The sequence below is a fragment of the Stegastes partitus genome, unplaced genomic scaffold (assembly GCF_000690725.1).
Source record: "Stegastes partitus isolate 25-593 unplaced genomic scaffold, Stegastes_partitus-1.0.2 Scaffold14, whole genome shotgun sequence".
NCBI classification, from domain to species: domain Eukaryota; kingdom Metazoa; phylum Chordata; class Actinopteri; family Pomacentridae; genus Stegastes; species Stegastes partitus.
In genome coordinates, this window is record NW_007577745.1 from 1,347,278 (window position 1) to 1,369,582 (window position 22,305).

General features: G+C 47.9%; 2 protein-coding genes across 2 annotated transcripts in view; one reads left to right on the plus strand and one right to left on the minus strand.

Annotated features, from left to right (window-relative positions):
• The window catches only part of megf6b (multiple EGF-like-domains 6b), a 60,341-nt gene extending 45,260 nt beyond the window's left edge, over nucleotides 1-15,081 (minus strand). Inside the window, exons 1-3 of the mRNA XM_008289814.1 lie at nucleotides 15,006-15,081; nucleotides 14,686-14,820; nucleotides 12,956-13,065 (exon numbers count right to left, since the gene is read on the minus strand). Of these exons, the coding sequence (XP_008288036.1) occupies nucleotides 12,956-13,065; nucleotides 14,686-14,820; nucleotides 15,006-15,031 (271 nt within the window). The 5' untranslated portion in view covers nucleotides 15,032-15,081. The remainder of the gene's footprint in view (nucleotides 1-12,955; nucleotides 13,066-14,685; nucleotides 14,821-15,005) is intronic.
• Nucleotides 15,082-20,123: 5,042 nt separating this feature from the next.
• Nucleotides 20,124-22,305, plus strand: part of akr7a3 (aldo-keto reductase family 7, member A3 (aflatoxin aldehyde reductase)) — a 3,994-nt gene continuing 1,812 nt past the window's right edge. The window contains exons 1-4 of the mRNA XM_008289872.1: nucleotides 20,124-20,441; nucleotides 21,217-21,404; nucleotides 21,544-21,648; nucleotides 21,882-21,978. Of these exons, the coding sequence (XP_008288094.1) occupies nucleotides 20,156-20,441; nucleotides 21,217-21,404; nucleotides 21,544-21,648; nucleotides 21,882-21,978 (676 nt within the window). The 5' untranslated portion in view covers nucleotides 20,124-20,155. The remainder of the gene's footprint in view (nucleotides 20,442-21,216; nucleotides 21,405-21,543; nucleotides 21,649-21,881; nucleotides 21,979-22,305) is intronic.

The following is a 22,305-nucleotide window of genomic DNA, read 5'->3' on the forward strand; positions in this document are numbered from 1 at the left end:
GATGATGTGACAGAAGGCCGGAGCACCAGATGAACTGTACATGGATGTACTGTCAGGATTACACAGCACGGACAGACGAGAACATACTGCTCAAGTTTTCAAAGGTAAAGAAGTGGAACATACCACAATGAGTGAGGTACCCGGTTCCGACCCGACTGGACGTGCATTTCATTAAATGAAGACAAAACCAAAGGCAGGAAGAGCCGTGAACCAGCAGCAAATGAAAAGAGCTGCAGTAAGATCCTGACAAATCATCATAAAGGAGGTGAAGCCAGTCGTTGGTGAAGGCCATGGGCTCCAGACTTCAGTCACTGAATGCAAAGGATCCTCACCAGAGTGCTGACAGAAGCCTTCATGCTTTCATGTCAGATCCATTGTGCTGGTGTCGGTTCCAGGTCTAACTGTGACATCAGCTTTTCCACTTCAAACTAGTGACAAACAGTAAAACATTCAGCACTCTTGCATCTTAATCAGTCTTTTCTGTGCATCAGTTAGAATTTTGCCATGTTTGAACCAAAATGTGACACAACGACTTCCCTGCAGAACTTTCCATCAGTCGTGTCTAATTAAGCAACCTTTGAATGAGCTCATCCATCACGCTGCATGATGGTATCAGGGCTTGGAAAGTCTGAAGGAGGGACTGGTGACCCACTGGAAGTGATTTAGCTCCTATGAAAGGACTGGAAGAGCCTCCAGCTCTCGCTTCACCACAGAGTTAAGGCACAAAACAAAAAAATAGTAATTACTGTCTCATACATAACCGAGGCACAGCGCTACTAAAAAGCAAAACAGATGACGGCTTCAGACAACTATTGAGAGTCGGGGACTAATTGGCCCCTTTGAACGACGTAAACACACTTCAGTCGCTGAACACAAACACGACAAACCACATGAAGGGTGCTCCAGGGAGATAGCATCGTGTGATTGGACAGGAATGCAGCTCAGAACCGTCTCAAGTGATTAAATGATGAGTGAAGCTCTGAGTGAAGTGCAGCTCCGTGGTCGCCGTGGCTTCAGATTCTGTGTAAACACGACGACAGAGGAGAGGCGGCGGCTGACAGTTGTGGGAAGCGTGCGGACCGCAGCAGAGACTCTATTGTAGCAGCAGCTTGTGTGAAAGCGTCGTCACATCCATACAGCTGTCAGCGTTGTTCAGCCCGACCTCAAGAATGTGACAAGACTTACAACAAAACGGTGTGAGCACGGCACTAAAGCGTCTCGGCAGTATATCAGGAGTGTCACTCAGTGAACAGAGTCATTCATTAGAGGCATGTTATTGCTCTTTGTCCAATGAGACGCTCTGGACCCGGCCTGCAGCCCTTCCCTCTGCCCCCGGCCCTGTACTCTGACATGACCTGTATCTGGCACATGTAGGACACAAAACGTGACGGCCGTGAGCGTGTTCCTGCCGTGTCCGACTCCCATCGACCAAAGTGTTGCCCCCGGTCAGACGGACTCGCCGACAGCCCCGCACCCTTCATCCAGCGGCCCATTCACTGCCAGTCACAGAGCAATATAACTGCCACAGAGTTCACGGGCTGATAGCCTCCAATAGCAGGAGGATCGGGGTGTGGAGGCTGCTTTGCATAAGTCTCCCCCAGCAAGGGCCCCGAGGTGCTCGCTGGTGACAGCTATCATTCACAACGAGAACAATGCTGGTGGGTCTGAGTGTGAAGGAAGCGAAGGGGGAGATGATGGCAGCAGTGATACCAAACAGCCTCCCTCAGAGGCCGGCTGAAGGCCGAGCGTAGCAGGACGGGCCTCACAGCACCAACATGATGGATCAAAAACCTCCACGACACGACCGTGTAGCAAAGCGTGTTAGAGCCACAACAGCATCAGCACACGGCGCTGACGGACCCATAAAAACAGACGTTTTCTCATTTTATTGCTTCCCAACATTAAATCAATTCAATTTGGCTTTTTGACAAGAATTTACAAAAACTACTCTTTCATGTAAAAGTGAAAACAGATTTCTACGAGGTTCGGTCAATTAATTAAAAAAGATAACGTGCGTTATAAGTGATTTAGCCCCTTTACAGTCATTCAGCTAATTCGATGCAGGTGCAGCCGGTTGGTGCTCGAAGTCACGCACTCAGTGAAATGGAGATCATCTGATCTGAGGTCAGTGAATGTGTCTCAAGTAACTGTAGTATAAAGCTATGTGCATCTGGAGGTTCTGTCACTGCTGGATCAGAACTCCTGGATCATAGCTACACCGGGACGACAGAAAAAAACACAAACAACTCCAAGAAAAAGTTTTTAACAAACATAACTCAGGGAAAAGTCAAGAAAAGTTCCAGGTCACTGAAAGTTCTTTGGAGTTCAGTCGCATCCATCACTGAGAAACGTAAGAAATATGGTTCACGTGTAAATCTGCTGGAACAGGCCGTCCTCACAAAGAGAAGAGACTAGAGAGGAGGCCACGAGAGTCCTACAACTCCTCTGAAGGAGTCACTAGAAGGAGACTAGAGAGGAGGCCACGAGACTCCTACGACTCCTCTGAAGGAGTCACTAGAAGGAGACTAGTGAGGAGGCCACGAGAGTCCTACGACTCCTCTGAAGGAGGTACCAGAAGGAGACTAGTGAGGAGGCCATGAGACTCCTACGACTCCTCAAAGCTTAATGTTAATTTAAGTCGTTGTATATGAAAAGTGCTTTATAAATAAAGTTTGATTTGATGTGATAATGTGAGATTGACAGAGAGGAAGCCACTGCTGAACGAAGATGAAATCTCAGCTAGAGTTTACCAGAAGGCATTTCAGAACCTCTGAAGATAACTGGAGGAAGGTTCTTTGGTCTGATGAGACTGAAAGCGAGCTCTGTGGCCTTCAGACTAGACATCATCAAACACGTGACTTCAGCAAGACAACGACCTGAAGCATACAGTCAGAGCTGAATGCTGTGGAAAGGCCGAGTCAGAGCCCAGACCTCAGTCTAACTGAGAATCTGTGGCTGGACTTCAGGAGGTCTGTTCATGACGGGGTTTGAGGGGTTTTGCAGATAAGAATGGGATGAAGCTGTAGCTCCCTGATGTGCAGGCCTGACTGAGACCGTCCACTCACTGCTGTGACTGTGGCCAAAGGGTTTCTGCTAAACTCTGACCTGAAATACAAACGCAAAGCCTCATTTCATGTTTTATGTTTTCATTCAGTCGCATTATTTGGAGAAATCTGCTTCACTTGGACATGAGAGGGCCTTTTGGTAAATTCCTGAAAAAAAAGACATTTTGCCACAATTCAACACTGGACAGCAGCAAAAGCTCAGTTTTTATACCCACTGTATGTGTACGTTGGCATCATTAGAAACGTGGTCTGGATTCAGGCAACAGTCTGGAAAACACACAAAACAAAAGAGTCCTCCTCCTGCAGCTCTTCCCCTTCTTGTTTTAAGCTCCTCCCAGCAGGTAATGAAGCTACAGGTCTAATGAGTGATTCATATGACTGCTGTCTGATCTGATCCCCCAGCAGCCCCGTGGTCGGCCTGAACTCTCCCATCAGGACCCAGATCCTCCTGCTCTACTGGAAACACTACAGAATGTGTCAGACTGACCTCCAGCCAGTGTTTATGTTTTATTTCATGTGTTTAAATGAGCACATAAATAATGAGCAGAACCATGTGGGTTCTGACAATGCTGCACATCCTCTGACGTGCAGGGAGACAAGTGGCTTCACTTGGTTGGACTTCTGGAACACAGGAGGTGTAAATGTTCTGGCATCTCAGAGGAGGCTTTGGATTCAGAAACAGAAAACCTGGACTTCAGCTGAATGAAGGATATGTTCTACTTCTGTGTCCCGGTGTTTGGTCCTGGTCTACTCAGCAACCAATCAGAAACCCTCCTGACCACAGCTTCATGGCTTCAGTCTGGCAGAGGGTCACCGTCATTCTCACATCTTCACATGGATTCTTCCTGTGAGGAGTAACGGCTGAAGGCCACCATCCCTTCATCACCATGTGTCAGGAGGACATGCTCTGATCTGATGAGACCACAGAAGGCAGATCTTCCACAGAACACATAAAAGCTAATACGTGTGATTCAGACCCAGAACTTCATCCACTGGGAGTGCATGAAAACAGAATCAGCAGCTTGGCAGGTCTATTCTGCTCCTCACTGTGTTTATGTGCTCAGCTTTCAGTCAACCTACTCTGTTGTTTCTGCATGAAGACCGATCACCAGGCCTCATGTTCTACAGGTGGCTTCAATCTCCTCAAAGACCTCCATTAAGCCCATCAGGACCGGCTCGTTGAGGGACTTAGTGGACTAAAGCCGTGCTGGGCAGCACCTCACTGGGCATCTGTGTCCCGACGATTAAGTCTTTCATTCAAGCGTGAAGTAATGAGAAGTAAGCCAGGTCAGCTTAGCTCTGGACGTATGGAGGAGCTGTCAGAGCTGCAGCTCCCAAAGCTTGATCAGAAGTCTTATAACAGCCACGAAGGAAGTCCTGAGAGGTGTCAGGAAACAGGCTAGAGACCTTCTGACACAATCATGTGCTGATTGAGGAGGTAGTGAGTAGGAGATGCACGTGGAGGCTCCTGTACGCCGGCCAGAGAGCGTCGGGTCGGGTCAGATCTCAGAGACCCTGACAGCCGACTGTCCCCACAGCAGGAACATGCAACAACATCTGGGAGGACCTCCTTCAGCGGAGACATGGAGGACTCTGGTACAAACCTGACGCTGAAAGGAATTTCCTGTCGTGTGGTGATATCTGAACAACAACAGAATCCTCTACTGTTTTACTTCAACAGCTCAAATTCAACAATGGAGTTGCTGATAAAACACTTGGGCTTGTGGTGAAAAGGCCAACTGCTGATGTGAGGAGATTCTCACTCAGTGCAGACAAAGGCTGTCACTTCAGCAGGAGAGCTGGCTGTAACGGATCAGAACCATGAGCTCCAGCAAAGAGCCAGAACGGTGTTTTTAATCAAACTGCAGGCTGCTGACCAGCTTCAGTCTGTCTGGGAACACTTCTCATGACTCCTGCTTCTACTGTAGTTATTTCTCAAACTATTTACTGCATCCAGTGACAATTCTAGGAAATGGGAATGATTCAAATGTTAAGAAAAAAAACTTTGTACAAGTTTGCAAAGTGACAAAAATCCCATTATTACTATTATAAGAACAAAAACCAGAATGTTCTGTTCCTACACGACTGCACTGAGTAAAAACAAACAACACATTTTAAAGTCAAACAGAACCAGGACGCTCCTACTCACCGTACTGGCAGCTGGGCCCGTTGAACCCGGCAGGACAGTCACACAGCTGGGTGGAGCCGTCCCGACACTGGCCCCCGTTGAAGCACACGCCGTAGCTGCACACCGCTGCATGGTCCACGTGGACAGGTAAGGAGAGACAGAGGGAGCAGGTGAGTGACGCAGACACACCTGGCTGTTGTCAACAGACGTCTACATCTGTGGTGTCAAACACTGACCTGGTTCTATCACACACTCGTCACCGGCCTGCTCGCTCCTGTCTAAAGAGGAACCGTGATTCTCCTCCGTTCACACGAACCAATGAAGGAGGAATCCTCCACTTGGCTTTGAGAGGAGGAGCAGGCTTCTGGCCAAGTGAAAGAACATTTCTAACTATGTTTTCTCAGAATCAGTGATACGAGATCGGCAGCAACAGCTTGTCTGACTCTTATGGGAACTGCCCTGTTCCCCGTGGAAAGTCACAGAGCGTTACCTGAGAAGGGCCCCGATTACCTGAACTCCTGATCAGTGTCATAAACTGATCGTACAGATGCACCTGGGTGAGTCAAAGGGAAAAGTCAGAGAGCGTTACCTGAGAAGGGCCTTGATTCCCTGAACTTTTTTTTGTTAATAGGTTTTTTGCCTTTGTTTTCGAGCAGCAGAGACAGACAGGAAAGGAGACAGAGGAACGGGGAGACCTGCAGCAAAGGGTGGTGAGCAGGAGCTGAGCCCAGGATCGCTGTGTCGGGGAACCACAGCCCTGTTTATGGGTCACCGCTCAGCTAGGTGAGCTGTGGGGACGCCCCGATTACCTGAACTGATCGTACAGATGCCCCTGAGTGAGTCAAAGGCAAAAGTCAGAGAGCCACGGGGCGGGTGGTGCTCATCCATCTCCTGGAGCCGGCGGCCCTGCGTCCATAAATCCTCATGAGTCAAACTGCTCACGCTAGTTAAGACGTGAAATCCAAAGAATCTGGGACGTACAAACAGCCAGGGCCACTAGGTAGCTCAGAGTCTACCTCAGAAGTGTACCATCACATTCCACCAACTCAAACAACACTCACATTAATCACGACAGCTTCAACCCAGAACTGTGTGTGTGCACGTACAGTGCACGTGTCGCCGTCTCTCTGCTGATCTGATGCAGTTTGAGGCTAACGTCTCTGCAGTAAAGCACGGCTGTCTAAGGCAGGACTGTCCTGAGCAGAGGATGACAGGACCAGAGGACGGAGGTCCATCACTGCTTCTCCTGCAGCATGTGGACACTGGGAGTCAGACAAACAGTCCAGCTGATCACAAGCAGAGTAGAAATGCCAGTCAGATCGTCTTAAAGTCTGATGAATGTAGCATCATCTCCCAGACCTGCCTTTCTGTCCATCAAGTCCGACCAGATGCAGCGTGACCCGTCGTCACTCCAGGTGCTGGTTGATGCCGTTTGTTGGCCCGACATGGACACAGTGATGGTCTCAGCGTGCTCATTACAGCTACCAGACACCTCCAGGAGCTTCTCCTGCATCCCATCAGCAGGTTTCTACCTTGTCTAGTTTCCAGCTGTCGTATTGACTGATGGTTTATGTATTTGTATTTTTACTCTGCCTTGCAGTATGAAGTCTTCTCTCTTGTGGGCTAATTAGGGCCTAAATCATAGACAGCATAGAAACCTGGTGACATCACCCACAGGTTTCCTGACCAGTGGTTTTGAAGGTCAGTGTGGTGACTCTGGTGGTGCCGTCATGGCCGTGCCTGACTCCTCCAAAGTCCCGCTAACCAGAAAAAAGAGCAAAGAGGAGGCATGTGAGAGGAGCTGAGGCCGACCATGTAAACATCTCTGGCCCGTGGTTCTGGATGGTACCCACCTGTCATGTGGTTACACTCTGAGTTATGCAGAACTTATCGTCTGAGTTATATGAAAATTCATCCCCTGCACAGTGTCATAAAAAGAGACATTAGCAAAGAGCTCAGACGTGCTTCTGTACCAGGCTGTAAGCGTGTTTATTTCTGCTTTAAAGCCGGGCTTTTGACACGGGGGTCAAGCGGTCACTCATGGAGCCGCCCACGCTGGCTTCATGTTTCCAAGCCGGGGGGCTTCCACGTGGTCTGAATGGACAAGACTATTAGAAATACCTTGAAACAATTAGTTGATTAACAGTCAGCATAAAGCTAGACAGCTGCTGGGAGAGCACATCCCCACCACAGCCAGTGCCCCGAGCTGCAGTTTTAATGAAAGCGGTCCCAAACTAAACGTGTTCTTCCTTTGCCCATGCCCCACCAAGTTTTAAATAATCTGGTTTGGTAGCAGAGCGTCGCTCGAGTTTAAATGTTGACTGGGGGGGAAACGCTGAACATTCAAAGCTTTGCAGGTTTCTGCTGTTTTACAAACTTCTGCCAAAAAAGTCCAACTGAACACATGTTTTTGGGTTTGGGGGGATTTTGGCATTTCCCTCCGTTTGGAGACATTTTAGAGGTTAATCATTTGTATATGAAATAACTCATAAAAGTAAAACCAACACCATCAGTGGCAGCCCTACTCTACATAGTTTGAACAGATGCACCATAAAAAGGCAAAGGAAGTGAGGAGATGCTTCAGGGTGTGAAAACATGAGCTGGCTTAAGTCTTTCTGCGAGCAGGCTTCAGCTGTACCATGTCAGCGCTGCCCTGAGGGAATAACAACATCTCCAGACAAAGGAGCTGAATGTGTGTAAGTGGTTCCTCCAGTAATCACAGATGAGCTGCAGTAATTTCATGCACGTCTCTCAGAGGCTCTGCAGAGAGCAGCACTCAGCCTAAACATCCGCATGTCGTCTGGCTCCGTCCTCAGACACCTGCTCAGCACTTGGACCATCCAGAGCGTCTGCAGTGTGTGAGCCACACACACACACATGTACTGTAGTCTATAAAACACACAACCCCAACAAGACATCAGCATCTCCTCCATGCAAACACCACTGCCTCACTAAACACGTGAAGCACATCTATGTTGTGCTCAGCTGCTCAGAATTCAACACTTTGCCCAATTTGTGAAACCAGTGAAACTCTATTCCAACCAGAATAGCAGCTCGCCGCCGCTAATCTCCCCGTGATGACTTCCAGTTCCTCAGGACGCCACGGCACAGAACCAGATCCACCCCAGTCCTGTGATTACTCTGTCTAATGTGAGGGAGGCTTCTGGTGTGGTGAAAGTAACAGATGACAGATGAGCTGAAAAACCAGACCAACATTGCTCCGTGGTCAGCTTTAATTGCACCGTTTCAGCCCGATCCAGATCGTACAGAGCAGTGACATTACCACCAGCTGTGAGAGATCGCACTAATGAGACATTCCTAAAGAGAGCTGGAAAAAAGGCTGTAAATGAAGGAAGCAACAAAGCAGAAGGTCAGATGTCTCCCAGAGTCACTTCAGAGTAGCATGACTAAGCGACAACAACAGAATGTACATTCCCCCTTCAGAGATGTGAGACGCAGGATTGTTGGCAGCTGACCAGGGCATTTTTGGGCAGCCCCCTTCCTGAGCCCCTTACGCTGCTTAATCTTCCCTGAAATAATTCCTTAATGTGGCATGCAGCGTGGCACAAAACCCACTCTCATCTGTTGCTGCGACGCCTCCACTCCGTTACAAAGACACCTTCTCTGAGCGGATTAGCAGCTTCCACAAAGAGAAGAGACGGACGAGCAGGGCTCAGAGAAGCTGAGAACCACGGGCAGGTGTCACCCTGAAGGGGATGACCACGTCAACACAGAAGAGCCGCTGTTTGTTTAGGCGCCGTCGGCCCGTTTAACCCCCAGAGAGCGACCCAGAGGGAGACCCCGTTTGGGGCGATCACAGACACAAAGGCCCGGCTCAGCGCTCCGTTTGGTGCCATAATTGGTACGCGCAGAGCCAAGCACTGTATTTTGAGGCAACAAATCATGTTTTGCTTTGCAGAGGAATGTGTCATTTCAAAGAGCTCCTGTGAAAACCAGGGCTGGCCATGTCAGATGATCTCTGACGGGCTTCTTTGAAACACTTTAAATACCATCTGAGTGAGACACTGGGTCGATGTGACAGAGCAGGCACAATACTGCCGAACAGAAAATGTTTCAGTGTGCTGGAGCCTACAATTAGAATATCTGGGCGCTCGCTGTGGCCACATCAGACTGCATGTCTGAGCTACACAAATCCCTGAGAAGAGATGCACTTGTCTCCATGAGGTTTAATGAGAACTTTGGCTTTCAGCCACATAATAAAGCAAAAACATTACTTAAAAACACATCTGTCATGATGTAGCGTGGCAAGTATTTGGCTCACGTCCTGACTAACACTTTACTGCCATAAATGTTCTGACATGACAGCAGCACACACAGAACCAGGACCAAACTGGACATGTTGTGTGTATAACACCAGTGAACTCCATGGACAGGGTTTCCTGTCCCGTACTGCTTTCAGCTAAAACACAAAGTCAGGGGAGCTCCTTCTACAGCCTCCGTCCTCTTTAGTTTCTAAACTCAACCATCTGAAGCTAAACCAGTCGTGTCCGTCTCTCCAGAACAGCTTTCCTTCCTCATGTCAGCAGCTTGCTGATATTCTTCTAATGTGTCACTGATTGCATTAAACAAACAGGCTGACACTAAAGCATCTAACAGGACTTTACCAGTTAAACTCCTGAGCCACTGACTCACGATACTCCAGCATTGCTTCTTCTGTGAGGACTCCAGATGTGATCTCAGACACATGCGACAGGTTTCATTTGTTGGAGTTTTCTGCTGACCTCGCTACCGCTGCTGCTCATTAGATCAAACGGACCGGAACCAGAGGCAGTATTCCACGACCCAAACCAGCTAAACTCCACCACTGTGTTGTTGCGTAACCTACCATGAAACCTGCAGCTTGTTTTTGCTCTGTTCTCTGCATGCGTGTCCTTCTGTGTCTATTTGTGTTCAGCTATGCACAAAGCGTCCCCGTGACCGCTGACATAGTTGTTGCTGTGTTCCATGACACACTCACACACACACAAAGACCACCCATGGATAGACAGGGGACCACTTCCTTTTTTCTGCCTACGGGGCCCATTTCACATGTAGCTACCTTCGCCAGTCCCACCACAAAAGGGGGCCAGTTCCTATTCAGCAGTTAACGAGGACGACAAACTGCAGAAGCCATTGTCCCTGCTCCTCAGCCCCGTCACAAAGCTTATTGTTGCCGTCAATCAGCATAGCTGCTGGTTTCCACCGCCGGCTAACCCCGTCCGTCCTCACCCGTCCGGTGGCTGCAGCTCAGTAAAAGGTTTAACTCACTGATTGAGAGGTCCTTCAAACGCTGAAGTGGAGGAAGTCGCCATCGCAAAGTCAAGAGCTCTTCACCCGCAGCACAACCAGATAGACACGGAGCACATTGGAGGCTTTTCAAAACACACAAAAGTCACCTCAGCTGCACATTTCTCAAACCACACATTCTGCCTCCAAACTCCGCCCGGCTGACTTTTGGAGATAAAACTAATAGATGGGCAAATCTTCAGCAGAGCGTTTGCAGAAAACGAGCACAAAACGGTTCATTCATTCAGACTGACTCCTGTTGTGCGTTCTTTATGCAACAGAACTGGAAAACATCCTCAACTTAAACTCCACATCTCAGATATCTGCTCAAGATTTGTGCATCGACGCTATGTGAGTATGGAAAACACATAAACCTTCAGAATGAGATGATGGGAGCCTGAAGCTGACAGATATGGAAAACCAGAGGGAGGGGGTCCAACTAGCAGAATAGAAACGTGAAAACAAGCAGACGTTTGCTGCGCTGTGGTGAATGCTTTCTCCAAACATGTGGCTAATTACGCTAAGCAAAGAAAGCTGCAGCTCACAACAACTGAGAGCATAAGAGGAGGTCGACCTGCGTGTGAGCGACGGATGCAGCAGGAGAGCAGAAACTCAGGTGAACTGTAATGAAAGGGCAAAACAAACCGCTCAACTAGTAGATGTAGCACATGATTAGACCCCCAGTTCTGCTCAACTGCCTGCAATAAGCAGAGGTCATTAGCCTAATTACCTCACACTGACTGGCTGGTTTATTGGGAACACACACGCAGACACACCAACAGGAGACAACAAGGACCATAAAGAAACCTCAGACACTAAATCACTATCTCAGCACAAAGCATTCCCATCTTTCTCTCATTTGGGGTTTTGCAGAGGATTTGCTAAAGCTGTACGTTTTGCAGAGCAGATTTTCCCTCTCTGGATGTTGGAGGTGATGTTGAAAACAGCCACACAGATTGCATTGTGCTGACGGAGGTACAGTGCAGATAGCTCGCAGCAAAGTGTGCAGGAGTGGGAGGATTGTGGTGTGAGCTTCCTTTTATCCTGGTTCAATGGCTCAGAGAAAAGGGTGATTAGTTTGTCCCATCTCAAAGTGCTGCCACGTCTTTGGTTACAGAGATAAAAGGCTGCCTCATGCTGAAGAGAGCAGCCATTGTGAGGAGGAGCAGCCCTCCTCCCTCCTGGCTGGAGGACGGGAGGCACCGGGCAGTCCTGAGGAGGGAGAAATGTCTCTTTAAGACTTCTTCTTTCTGAGTGTTTTAAAACAAACCAGGCTGCTGGTGGAGCAGCATTGTAAAGCTTGCTTGTATAATTTAATCCTGTAACCTTCTCCCTGGAAACAAAGAGGCCTTTGAAGAGGGCACAGAGGCCATAATAAGACACTGATGACAGGAGCATCCAGGAGATCTTCTCCCATTCCCCGTCCATCCACTTCCCACCACAGGCCTGTCCCACAGAGCACCGTGCCTGCTGGATGTGTGAGGGCTGGGCTTCAGGCGTACGGGTCGGTTCCAGCTGGGAAGGTGGAACCAGAAGTGGGAATCTTCGTGTCAGTGCACCGGACAGGGACAAACTGTTTACAGGAAGGCTCTGCCAGGGCTTCGTCTATGGTATGCAGGCTATGCGATCTGGATCACTGGCTGTAAAATCCCATCAAAGGAGGCTTCTGGGTCTCAGCGCTGTGAGGTTAAGCTTATCCACAAGGAGATGAGCTGCTGGCAGCCTCAGTGTGACCAACAGAACCACTTCTCCATACATGGACCCGGCGGGGAGATTCATTTCTGTACTTCTTTGTTCCTCGTGTCCAGATGAGCAGGCGGTCTCTCCACCGTGGTACCGTCTGGGCGGCCCTGACTCTGATTGGTGGAGGTCGACGCTGGACATGCTCGTCTGCTTCCGAGTCCATAATGCCGTTCTGTGACCCGACTGTCACGGCACACATCTGAATGAGACCCAGTGGATGTGAGCCAAGGTGTAGACGTGGGGCCACAGCTCGAGCGTTTGGGCCTCACTGCGCTCTGTTCAGCACAGATCCAGACCAGCCGAGGCAGCCGGGCCGTCTGAAGCGACACTACAGTCATGACCTCTCAGATGGTTGATGTTTTTTGCTGAGTGCTGAACAAGACACGACAACGCAAATCCGATTGGAGAGCAAATGTCAACACTTAAACTCTTTCAGCACTTGAGCTCTTTTTGTTCCCAGCACACACATCTGAACCCGGTCGGAGCAGCTCAGGCGCTGTGGGCACGGCGCCGACTGATAACATCTGCTCAGGAGGCTGTGTGGGCCGAGCACCTCTTCACCTTCTGACCTTTGTCTCCAACGCTTTCATTCAGTGCCAGCAGTGAGGTGACGTTTGAAGTCCTCCTGCTGGCTCAGGACTTATTGCCTTTTAGTAAATACACCTGCTTTCTACACGACGGTCACAATCGATGAAGAACGATGGTTTTAGGGGTGAAAGCTGAAGGTACTTACGATAGAGACAGCCCGCCTCCCCGTTCAGCTGAGACCATCCAGGGCAGCACTTGTACACGGTCTGATAGTCCTGCCGGTACACCTGTCGGTACGCCGTGTAGTACGCCGTCCTGTCAGCGACACAAACAGCAGTTCAACACTTTAGTCAAACCTGTTAAAATGGCAGAGACGAGACATCGCAAAGGAAAAACTAGGAAGAGCTGCAGCGGATGTTTGTTTGTTTTAAATACTCATTACATTAACATTACTGACAACGTAGTGAAAACGTTCCCAGATAGATCTTCTTTGTTTGAAAAACATTCTGAGAAAGTTCTACCAAGTTCTGCTTGTGTTTTCAGTGGGACGTTTTTGTTTAGTTCCTAGAATGTTCTTCCTCAAGGCAGGATCATGAACGGTGTCACTGCTGGGGTCAGGGTCAGGGCTAACGCTAGCTCTGAACGCTAACGCTAGCTCTGAACGCTAACGGCGCTGTTATCATGTTCCCTCAACAACATCCCCAAAACGTCCGCACAACATTACCTGTTGCACTTTTGTAAATATATCCGTTACAGGAACGTTTTATAAACAACGTTCTGCCATCTCGATAACGTCTTGAAACGTTTTCTGAAGGCTGCATTGAGAACATCCTTTAATGTGGCACGTTACAGGAACGTTATAAACACATTCTGTTTAATATAAAGAACGTTATTCAACAGAAACCCTGAACGTTGGATGTTGGTGTGAGAACGTTCCTCCTCTGTTTTTATAAACATCATCTGTGTTTCTCACAACAGCCTCTCAGTGTTGACACTAAAACATTATATTAACTTTATAAGAACATTCATGGAGATGAAAACAGTCTTAAAACTTTTTCTGAACATTTGATTAAAACGCTTCTTTAAAAAGCATTTGTGGGTAATTTTAGCCAGCGTTGTGGGAACGTTCCCTGGCAGCTGTGAGCGCTCGTACTCGGAGAATCTGGCCTAATATTCAGTAATAATCTTTAATGTTTCATGTGGGAAGCGTGTGATCTGAACAAACAGCTCGCAGTCTTTGAACCAAACTTTCCCAGGTTTTCAAGACCCCGTCTTTAAGTGTGAGACTGTCAGGCCCGACTTCAGAGAACCGGGCCCATCCCTGTACTTTGGGACACCTCTCATTGCTCCTCAGCTATTAAGCATTGTGGAAACACGTTTTGTTTACAGCGAGTAATTGTGGCCTTGGCTGCCTTCAAAGCAACCTTTGACTCTGTAACACGGTGAACAACGTGGAGAAAGCCAGCGTCAGCAGCAGCAGCACAGCCAGCAGCTCCTGCAAGAGCTAAAGGCTGAAACGTTGGCTCTGGGACTCTCCTTCAAAGGAATGTTGGATGTGTGTTAACCCCGTGAAGCGGGTCGACACCTTGCATTTACCCGTATGGCAGCTTAAAGGCTGTGATTACTGAGCAGCAGTGAGGCAGATGAAGAGGGGAAGAGGAAGAAGGAGATCAGGAAGCACATCTTGCATCCTGTCACACTCTGTTTGCAGATGGGGCTTAATAAAGGACTGTGGCCTTTTGGATAAATTCTTCTGGTTGCGTGAGTCACGGAGGCAGCACAAAACCATTAATTAATGGCGTGCTGGAGCCGGAGCTTCATCAGCAGAGCGCTGCGTTCCCTGCAGGTGAGGTTGGGAGTGTTTGTGTAGGAGTCAGAGGCTCTGAGCTCTGAGAGGGCGGCGAAGACAGGCTACAAATGAGCGACATTACTCACCTCCTCTCGTATCCCATGCACCACGACTGGCCCACACAGCCCTGCTTCCACACTTTAACCATGCGTGTGAAGGCCTGCACACAGGGCTGCCTCTGGGCGACCAGCGTCACCTCCCTCTCCACGCACACATTGGGCCTGCAACCAAAACAGCAGTAATAATACTTAACATGTCAGAGTGTTCTGCAGTGTTTTTACAGATGTACAGGTGGCAGCGGGGCAATTTATGAGCGCTTAAAGTAACGCTGCAGTGAAGATAGATGAACAAAGCACGCGTGAGACGTGTTCCAGTCTCAGCGACGTAATGCCTGTGAGGGCATTACCTGTGCTGAGGTGTGAGGCGGCTCATGATGTCTGGTTTTTGGTATTTTTTAAAGACTTAAGGGGAATTCCTCGTACATCATCTTTCAGAATGCTGAGCTGCAAGATACTGCCTGTACTTCAGCTTGAGCACAATATGCATCTGAAATGGGTTACCTGAAAGTGGCAAGAATTTTCCACCCCCCCTCAACAAAAAAAATCATAACCACACCAGGAAAGATCACAATGTTCCAGACAGGAGCCACATTAGCTGGAAAACAAAAGGGGAAAAAATGAAGGGAAACCTCTGTTGTACACGTCACTGCAGAAAAAATGTGCCACAATTCTCACATCAGACCTTCAGTTACATGATTTTATTCTATATTTATTGTTGCACCAACCCACAGAACAAAGTCCTCGTATTGTGTAAACTGTACCTGACAATAAATCTGTTTCTGATTCTGATTTTCACGTGTATATATGAGACTGAATGACAGGCAGGCTGTTAACATGTTCTAATTGAGCTGAAACACGGTGAGCCTTCAGCTCCAGGGTTTTTACCTCCTTACAGTCTGTCTGGGGGAACCAGCAGACCTGCTCCACACACAGGAATCAAAAAACAGCAAGAGGAACAAAGAGCAGCGTAGCTCTCCAAGGACAGGCAGGAAGGCTTGGCATGTGGAGATCAGCAGGAATCTTAAGACAACATCCAGCTGCTCATCTCATAAACAGCCGTAATCACCATCACCTCCAGCTGTACACATAGCTGCATATGAAAGCCCTCATTGTTAGCACCAGGTAACAGCACAGGAACTCCTCTCACATCACTCCGGCTCCATATTTGTTATTTTGGGATATGAAATAACTGTTATAATTGACAGACTCTTCGCTTTGAGGGGTTTAAAAACAAACAGAGTCTGAGAGAGTGTGGAATGCTGCGCAGACCATCCCCGGAGCCAGGACTGATCATAATCATGTAAATTATAGAGACACGATGCATGCAAACAAATACAGGCTGGGATAAAGACTGCATGTCAGCAGGAGGAATGATTGATGCTTCACAAACAAGAAGAAAGAGACTTCAGGTTTCTGCTTTTGTGGCCCTGCTGGAGTCCTGGACACAGGTTATGGATGTGCAGGTGAACCAGCATTTTTATTTCAAAGGACAAATGAAGCTGTAAGAGAGGAAGCATCATCCCTAATGATTAAATAAACATCAGCACAGCAGCCTGTAAGCAGCAACAATAGGACTCAACTGTACTTACATGTATGGCTGGAGACTGTTGGCATTGCTGTACCGCAGTGCAGGAACCTCTTGAATGAATATTAGGAAAAAAGAAAAAACAACACTGTCCATGTTCCTCTTCTTGGATTAGTTAACAGCTTCAAACACTCCTGACAAGCTCATGCATGAGTGTAGCTCATAGCCTCCGCCGAAAAATGGAAATAAATAAACTGAAAAATATGAAAATATATTATTTAAAACATCCGATCGACCAGAAGTTGAAGAAAGAAAAAAAAACTAAAATGCGCGTAAAAGATCTTCCGAGTGGAAATGACCAACTCTGGCTAAACATGACACAGCCATCACATGCGGGCAAGTTTCTCTCTCGCAGCCGGTGTGTGTGTGTCTCTGTATGTGTGTGTGTGACACACTGACTGAAGAACTGCGGCTCACCTTCGGCTCGTCGCTGCAGATGTTGTGAACTGAAAGCTCGTGGAGCTGAGCGCGTCCTGCCTCCCTCCATTGACTTGGTAATGACAGCAGGAGTTTGGGGTGGGTGGAGGGGGCATGCAAAGAGAATCCTCTATTATTCAAAGCTCCAGCAGCCCCTCAAAGACACCCTGCAGCCCAAAAAAGTGCACTCACAGAACAGGGTTTGGACGGGACTTTTCTCTCCGCTCATCGGGACCTTTAAACTGCGCGTAAAACTCGTCTGTACTCTGCGTAATTATTCGTATTTGGCTGAAATCACAGACTGGTGTGTGCGGTATACGGTATGGTGGTATTTACACAGCTGCCTTCTAGACCAGATAGTATTATTTCCGTCACATATGTCTCGTTTATTTACTTCCTTTATCGATGGAGCTGGAAAAAATACGCGGTTACGCACAAACCGCTTATGGTGACCAGGAAACCTGAGTGATCCACTTATCACCCGTGGAGCAGGAGAGGATGTTTGTGGCAGGGGAGGGTCTGAAGCAGCTTGTGGTCACTCTGTGGGGCTAACAGCTGATGGCCGGTCAAAGGGTCAGCAGCCGGACCGGCTACTGCTGCTCTCCAAACAAAGCTTTCATTTGCACGCATGTGTGTTCATGACCCGAGAGAGTCCCGGGTCAGCGCTGTCCGTGCAGCCCCCGAGGACGCAGCATGATGTTTTAATTAGCTCCCAGACATAGCTAAGGTGCAGCCAGAGAGGGGACCCAGACTAAGGCTTGTTCTTTTACTGTCACGACTAAAACTAGTCTCAGATGAATCCGTGTGACCTTCAGCCCTGAATGAACCTGTTTGGAGGTTCCCCTGCAGAAATCCCTCTTGGTAATGACACAACCACATGTTTAAGTAATTAGCACATATGATAATAAACTCACAGATCAGTGCAGGATGTCTCATTAAGAACTGATCCGGTGCTTCAGTGGAGCAACAGAAAAGTTCATTTCAGGCTCATGATCAGCACCCGTCAACCCTCATCAGTGTCTTTTAATCAAACTGGTGATCAGGTGAAAACAACTACATGTAATTTCATTACTGCCAGGACAGGAACTGACCGCAGACCCTCAGGGGCCACAGAGGTGGTCTGTGCAGGAGGTATTTGTTTGGTAACACGACCTGCAGACGGGTGACGAATTAAAGGAAGCCCCTTGAACTCTACAGAGGGGGGATCCGGTGGGGGCGTTGTGCTGGCACTGTTTGAGTCCACTTGTCCTGTAAATCAATACAAAGCTGTTGAGAGTGATCACCTCGATCTCAGGAGGAAATATTTCCATCCTGATGATCCAGGATGGCATGTCCCCATACACAGGGCTCACTGAATGGTTTGATGACTATGGAAGGTCTGGTGCTGGCAGTCTCTCTGCAGATCTCAGTCTGACAGAACACTGATGGGAGATGTTCGACCGATGTGTTGGACAGCGCCTTCTACCACCAGCATCCACACACCAGCTGAGGGTGAAAACTCTCTGGTGTTTCACTCCTTAGAGTCCAGAGACTGGGAGAGTCGATGCCAGGGAGAACTGAAGCTGTTCTGGCATCACATGGTCCACACACCTCACTGCTATGTTGGCTTTTCCTTTAACGTGTTTTCTGTCCCCACAGACACTCGGCTGCTGGGGTCTGATTGGTTCACTTTTAAGATTCTCTGTGTATCGCATTTTGGTTTCTACTTTCCAAAAAGTCCATCAATCGATTCCATGGTGATGAAATGAGCAGCAGTCACTCAAAACTGGAAGTGTGTCCAGTTGAATGTTCTGTCCACGGTCCAAAACCTCATCAGGCCTGAATCCTCTGAATCGCTAACAGCTGTGAGGAGTTGGTCCCAATGACGGACTCATGATCCGCCCACAGTGTGCTGGTCCTCTGCAACCTGAACTCTACGACACGTTCGACCCCCTGCAGGTGAAAATGAATGAAAATGTTCTGAGTGTTTTCTTCAAGCATCTTATAGTTCATCTGTAGTACTGAAGCGATAAACGCCCCAAGGTGGCCCTTCATCCAACCCAATCTTGAGACACAGTCTTCTGGAGCTGGCCACGACAAAATCAACCGTATGTTGTCACTTGATATTAAATTACTGATATTATACGATGCACCCAGAAACATAGTTTTCACTAGACTGCCACTGGCTACAGACTCGTACACAACGGACTGAGGTCTGAACAATAACATCAGAAGCGTTTGCAGCATCACTTTTCTCAACAGCTCCAGTGTTAAATGGATGGCACCGGTGAGCGCAGCAGCCGTCGTACCTGCTCCGGCACCTTGAGCCCCTGAATGTGTCCTATTTCATTTTAATGTGGAATATTTCATTTTTCGGGAGCAGTATTTCAGTTTAAAGTGTTTCATGTGGTGTGTGACATGACTTATTATCTCAGGATCGTCGCCAGAATCACCTTTCTAGTCTTATTTAAACTTACTGTATTCCAGGAATGTAGCGTGCATATATTTGACTGCTTTTCTATTAGGGACTACATTTCTTATGCAATGTCATTTTGGTTTTTTTCGGAGCAATGACTATGGAGTAGTGAGAGTGCCAAATTAAAAAATAAATCAATAAAAGAAAAATAAAATAAAAGTGGAAATAAAAAGAAGAATAAACAAAATAAAAAATAAACAATGTGACAATATTAATCACAAATGAATCCATAAAAGAAAAGGATAATAAAAGTAGAAATATAAAGACACGTAAATAAAATTAAAAAATAAAAATATATATTTTTATTATTTATTTTTTCATTTTTAAATTTGAAACTTTTTATTTTTTTATTTTTTTTTTCATTTTTATTTTTTATATATTTTATTTATAATGTCCCCTTAAAAGCAAAGGAAAAATGTGCACGACATTCCGACTGCACATATTTCCTTTGCTTTTAAAGTGACATTATAAAAATTAAAATTAAAATGAAATTTAAAAAAAATTAAAGCAAATTATTAAATAAATATGTTTTTTTTAATTTGTTTTATTTGTCTTTGTATTTATACTTTCATTAGCCTTTTCTTTTATGGATTCATTTGTGATTAATATTGCCACATTATTTATTTTTTATTTGATCTTTTCTTCTTTTTATTTCCGCTGTTATTTTATTATTCTTTCACTGATTTATTTTGTAACTAGGCGCTCTCACTGCTCCATACTCTGGGTGAGTTGAAGCCACCGACGTGTTTCTGAGGTTTGGTATCTGCTGACCCCTTGTGGTCACACAGGGGAACTACCTGCTAGGACAAGGGGCTGCATGTGATCCAGAGCTGAACAAATATTAACACAAGTGTCTAAATCAACAGGAAGCAGTCACAGAGGATGGACTCTGCTCTGCCTGGCCAACGTCCAGCCCAGTTGACCAGAAACCTCTTTATTCTCCTGATACCTCCCCGCAGCTCATTCTGCGTTTTGGGGCTGCTGGGTAACTGTGCGACGCTCCCTGACCGCCTCCTGCAGACCGACCTGTGACCCGGAGCATGCTGCTGCTAACGCCGGGACTGCTCACACGGTCACGCGCCTGCGTTAACGGCGTGCTCGGACGGTTACCGACGTCTGTGTCCCGGAGAAACATGTCGTCCGCGGCTCGGAGGCCCGTGTCCCTGCTGGGGACCATGTCGTTCGGAGGCCGAGCCGACGCCGAGCTGAGCCTGCAGATGGTGACGGCGTTCCTGGCCAGAGGACACCGCCGGCTGGACACCGCCTTCATGTACGCGGACGGGAAGGCGGAGGCCGTCATGGGGGGCATGCAGCTGCCCGACACAGGTACACAGCAGCTCAGGTACATCGTAGGAAACACACGGTCCACGTTAGCAAAGCTCACCGGAAGTTAATGGAGAGACTCAAGCAGGAACGCCTGCGGGTTGTCCAGGTCTGGACCGGGCTCACGGAGGCCTGGATGGGCTTTAGTCCTGCTGGACATCAGGTCACTGGTCTGACTGCTAAAGCAAAAGCTGAACATAGTCTTTAAAACGTGTCTCCACTGGTAGTCCGGTGGAGGATCATCCATGAGTGTGAACAGGAACTACAAACCCTGGGAAGGTTAAATTATAGATCATAGACCCCGTAGTGGTCAATAAACTGACCACAAACTGTTTATGACAGAAAACTAAAAACTATGTGTGTTGCGTAACATTCACGTTCAGAATCAGCTTTAAAGGCCCAGAACAGGACAGACCGGACTTTGGTTTGGGCTGCTGGTGTGGCCCGGGGATGGGCAGGAATAATAGAAATAAAGAATAAAAATCACCTGGAAAATAAGATCATAGATAAATAAGACGACAGCTACATACAGGAACATGGGCATCATGCTGCTGTTAGTCAGAGGAACGCCACAACGTGAGAACACAGTTCATCTTCTGGAGAACGAACCCGTACGAGTCGCTCAGCGTGGCTCCTGATGTTAGATCACCAACCTGCCATCAAACACTAACCTTCAGTGTTATCATCCATTATCACGGAGAATCATTTCCACAGGAACCAGCTGGACTGTCAGACCAGGTTTCAACCTGCAAATGACCAACTTGTGCTTCGTTAACAGTCAGCATCGCCACCAAAGCCAACCCCTGGGACGGGAAGACCCTGAAGCCCGAGAGCGTGCGCTCCCAGCTGGACACCTCCCTGAAGAGGCTGCAGACGGACTCCGTGGACCTGTTCTACCTTCACGCCCCCGACCATGAAAACCCCGTCCTGGACACGCTCAGGACCTGCAACGAGCTCCACAAAGAGGTGAGCGTCTGAGCACGAGCTGCACCTGGCTGAAACATTCCTGACAGGTGTCCACGGCGTGCAGGTTAGAAACACTCTGCACCTGTTCATGTGACATTATTGCATTAAGCAGTGATTTCACTTTAAAATCTCACCTCAGGGGAAGTTCAAGGAGTTCGGTTTGTCCAACTACGCATCCTGGGAGGTGGCTGAGATTGTTTGCATCTGCAGACAGAACAACTGGATCGTTCCCACTGTGTACCAGGTATTCACTCATAAGAACCGAGCCTCCAGTGAATGCAGAGTGCAGCGTCTGGTGTGTGAGCGTTAGAGCTGGTTCTGGTTCTGGTTTCACCAAATGAGAGGACGGTTTTGTTCTGTCCCGTCTCTGGGAGTGAAGAAGAACCAGTCCAGCAGACTAATGTGTGTATGACACTTGAAATGGATCCGTTTCACCATCATTTGCATCCTAACGTAGACTCCTCCAACCCTCCACAGGGAATGTACAACGCCACCACCAGGCAGGTGGAGAAGGAGCTGCTGCCATGTCTGAGATACTTTGGAATGAAGTTCTATGCATACAATCCTCTAGCAGGTACTTCCTGTCTGTCTTCTGTGGTAGTCAGCCTTCACACTGTGTACGTGTTGATCAATAGGTGACCTTCTGTAGAGGACTAACCATAACCACCACCTGCTGAGCTGCTCCAGATCACATCCTGTCTTCATCCATGGCAGCAGCATGGCTCTGGCCACGGTGACAGACTTCTGCCATCATAAACGTGTGTTCAGAGGATGGACTCTATGACTTCAGTGATCTAACATTCCCTGTAGAACCACTGTGATGCTGCGTCCATGTGTCACTGCAAATTACCGTAATGTCCAGACTACTGAGGCACCTGAATATAAGCCACACCCACTGACT